At 48.9% G+C, this 3,804-nt stretch overlaps 1 protein-coding gene across 1 annotated transcript; it reads left to right on the forward strand.

Moving 5' to 3' along the window:
- The first annotated feature begins 2,830 nt into the window (after positions 1 to 2,830).
- Positions 2,831 to 3,587, forward strand: LOC121051201. Its single transcript, XM_040513309.1, has 2 exons — positions 2,831 to 3,132; positions 3,208 to 3,587. The coding sequence occupies exons 1-2, from the start codon at positions 2,937 to 2,939 to the stop codon at positions 3,585 to 3,587; spliced, it is 576 nt and encodes a 191-aa protein (XP_040369243.1). The 5' UTR covers positions 2,831 to 2,936.
- The last annotated feature ends 217 nt before the right edge of the window (positions 3,588 to 3,804 follow it).

Raw genomic sequence — 3,804 nt, forward strand, 5'->3', positions numbered from 1 at the left:
TAAGATTCAACAGTAGCTAAATCTCGTTAACGCTAGTTCGAGGGGCGAACTGCTACTTTTGATATTTTTGTCACTCCCGCTATCTGTCAAATGAAATACAAAGGGCGTCAAAGGGAGACCGCAGTTGGCGGTCTTCTCTTCTCTGACGCCTAAGTTAGTCAATGTAATTATGTTGACAGAATAATGTTAGGTAAGTAGTAAATGCGTAATTAATAAGGAGAGAGAAGTGGACATTTTATAGGTGGGGAAAAGACTGATCTCTTCATTGTTTTCGATGTAGGACTGATATGCTTCAGTTCTCAGCTTATGATGCTTCAGCGAGACGATCTTGGAGTGGTGTGTGGCAGCACGTTTGCGGTGATCTCGGGATGAGCCGGGGCTCGGGTGACAGCCTGTTTGGCTGTGCTTCCGTAGGTCACACCCTCGATGGTAGTTGGTACCGCTGGCGATAGTATGAGCGTGGATCATTATATCTAATTATGCTTGGAAAATGCTTATGCAAGTACAAGTCCCCCAAGTCCCCAGTCAAGGAGGGCAATCTTGGTTGGGGAGTTGCCTAGTGGTTTGAAGCGTTACTTCTGCTAGTCTTGCATATGCATAATTAGCATCAGTGCGTTGTCAACCATAGATTTGTTCTGAGCAAACGCTTTATACCCTTTCGGGTGGGCCCCTGCTAGGCCCTCCAAGGAGTCCCCACTCCCCGGCTAAGATAGACCTCCGTTTGGCCGGTATATTGTTTGTTGAGGGGAGCTGCGCTGAGCAGACGGTGTTGGGTAACAAGCCCAATCTTTGATACCCTAGTGGCGGGGGTCAACATGCCTGATTAGGGCTGTCGAAGACTGTGTTGACGTGTCCCGGAGGAACAGAGCTTGACTGCAACGCCGCATGGCGGTCGTTGTCAATATGAGGCATTGCCTCGGGAATCACTGCTGGCAGAAATTCCTCAGCTGAGATTAAGAGATAAGAAGCCGCGAGGACCTTTTTGCTTGTAAGACGAGTGGGAGAAGTTATGCTAGCGGTGTTAAGCTGAGCGGAGACTGTCTCGCTTGCAAGATGAAAGGGAGAAGTTCCGCTAGTGGTGTTGGGCTTAGCAGAGATCGTCTCGCTTGCAAGATGAAAAGAAGTTCCTCTAGCAGTGTTGTGCTTAGCGAAGACTATCTCGCTTGCAAGATGAAAGAGAAAAGTTCTACTAGTGGTGTTGCGCTTAGCGGAGACTGTCTCGCTTGCCGATTGGTGTGTCTGCTTTTTGATGATTACTTTGGATAGACACTTCATCTAGCAGCTCCCTACACGTGTCTGTCATGCATTGAGTTGGCGTGTGGGTGTACGTCTTCTCAGCACGCTTGTCTCTTCTCCATTAATGCGAGTAAATATTGTTTTTACAACCAAGGCGTCGCCTTGGTTAATCCGGATAGTGGGTGCGATTGTGGGGCACATGTATGGTTCTCGTGTGATGTCGTTTTTCAGCGGACAGCTTGGATTTGGTTGATGTTGACATAAAAGAGAGGGAAACCAAGGGGGTTATGACAGTTTCTGTACTTCAAATCTAAATCGTTGTCTTCAACCTTATTCTATGAGAGTTTTGGAGAGGTCGATTTCTGCAAGTGGAGTGAGTTTTGGAGAGAGACTACACCAGAGGCAGAACTGAGCATCCTTAAGTGCACACAAATCACGTACTTCAGGTTGGTGCTCTGGCCTCCATTTTTCACTACTTGTTAGTGTGTTGTGTATCTCGATACTTTTGTCTTTCGATGTACTGGTTGCCATTCTGTGATGTGTCTGAGGGTCTAGAATGGTTTATGAATTGGTTTAGGCGTTTTTGGCAGAGGGTTGATGGTTGTGGTTTTGCTAGATGGTCGAATCTGGGTTTTGGGTGTATATATGTTGTTTTCTTGTTTTGGTGGTTTCTGGGTAACTATTCTTGGTGTTCTTGGATGAAATCTGACATAGGGCTAGTTTAGATCCTCTTGGAACTGACTAACTTGAGTTTTAGGGTGTTTGTGATGGCTAGCGTCGTAGAGATCTCGAGCAGTGAGGATTCCAGATCTGACGTGTCGATCAGCGTTGCGGATAGGATTTTTATTGATTTATTGCGTCCATCTGCCCCTGCAGGAACCTCACTCTCAGAACCGCTAGACAACAAACTGCTACAAACGATACTGTGGGAGGCAGCTATGGTTCGTGCTGGGCTCCCTGACACTGCAACGGTGAGAGCAGAAACCGCCGCCCGCAAGCAGCGTGAGGAGAGGCTAGCTAGCAACAATGCTGCTAGCGGTTCCGCTGGCGGGGAAGAAGAGGTGGAATCGACCTGGGTCCTCCGCGACTGAACTCCTGTTGATGAAGCGGGGGGTCCAATGACCATATCTGCTATCAACAGGCTGAAGCAGGTGTTCCGCCTCCCTGGTGTTGTGAAGTTGAGTCCTCCGACGAAGGATGAGAAATCGTCGTTTCTACCGGCAGGGTACGCTGCTGTTCACTAGACCTTGTTCCGTCAAGGTGTGACGTTTCAGCTGCTGTCGAATCTTCAGATTCTGATTTGCGAGTTTGACCTCGCTTTCAGGTAGATTTGCCTGAATATGTGGAAATTACTGATGGCGCTGAACTAGCTCTGGCGGCTGTCTGGCTATGAAGGTCCTACAGTGGCGGAGGTGCTTCACTTCTACGAACTTGTCTATGTGAAGTGCCAAGGTTGCAGAGGACAAGTGAATCTTACTCGTCGTCAGGGAGTGCCGAAGTTGATTGAGAACTTGAAGGATTCAATGTCCCATTGGCAGTCGACCTTCTGTGTTGCGACTGAGGGATGGGAGTACGACATGGGGGTGAACGAGCAGGTGCCGACCAATTTTAGGATTAAGTCGGAGTTCCAACCTATCCAAGGTTGTCGCTAGTCTCCATTGACCAATTTTTTGTGGTTTTCTCTGTATATGTATATATAAATGTTTTATTTTTTTTTTTTTTTTGACATCCTCTGTTTTCTTCTCTGTGTAGCGGGATTGCGGTTCACGTTGACGCGCGAGGAGCGATGTCGCATAGCTAGGATTACAGGTTGCTCGAGGAACCACAATCTTCTTGACCTTTGCTTGCTCACCAATTGGGAGTTGTTGGTCAACTTGAAATTGACTCGTGCCCCTGGTAAGTGTCTCTAGCCAACTTGTGCCTTGGCCACCCTGCCTTACGCTAACTTGTTTTGTTTGTTTGTTTGTTCAGATCCCGTTATCGGTAACAAGGCCAACCGCGATGCATTTGACAAAGCCATGGATTGCATGGAACTGCAGAACTTTCTTGAGGGCATGTATGCCGCTGGACTGATTGCTCGGCAAACCGTCGTTGACCCTCAAACTCAGGAGCTGATCCAATTAGAGGTTGACATGGTGATGCCAATGCCTCATCATTCCCATCTTGCCGTCGCTGGTCATACCGTGGTACAGTCCGAGTCTCAAGAGTATCGTGAGGCTGCTGGCAGGAGCAAGGCCAATGCTACTCCAAAGAAGACCAAGGAGAGAGTGGCTACCCAGCCGCGTGGGCCCCAGAGGGAGAGGACGGTGTCGCCGAAGGAGCCCGTTATTATTGCGGGTTTGGAGCCTTAGGAGCTGCCGAGGGCCACTACTGTGAGGGCCACTCATGGTTCTCTCCTGAAGAAACGGCGGCAAAATGACCCCGATGAAGATGACAAGGCGGAGGATTCGACGCCAAAACAAAAGAGGGCTAGGTAAGGTTCTTAGTCGGTGACGGTGGCCGTTGGTGGGGAGGTGCCGACGAGCGGGTTGGACTCATTTGCCTCGTACGCCGAGTTCCTGACCAATC

This window comes from Rosa chinensis, chromosome 2 (genome assembly GCF_002994745.2).
Source record: "Rosa chinensis cultivar Old Blush chromosome 2, RchiOBHm-V2, whole genome shotgun sequence".
Classification (NCBI taxonomy): Eukaryota; Viridiplantae; Streptophyta; class Magnoliopsida; order Rosales; family Rosaceae; genus Rosa; species Rosa chinensis.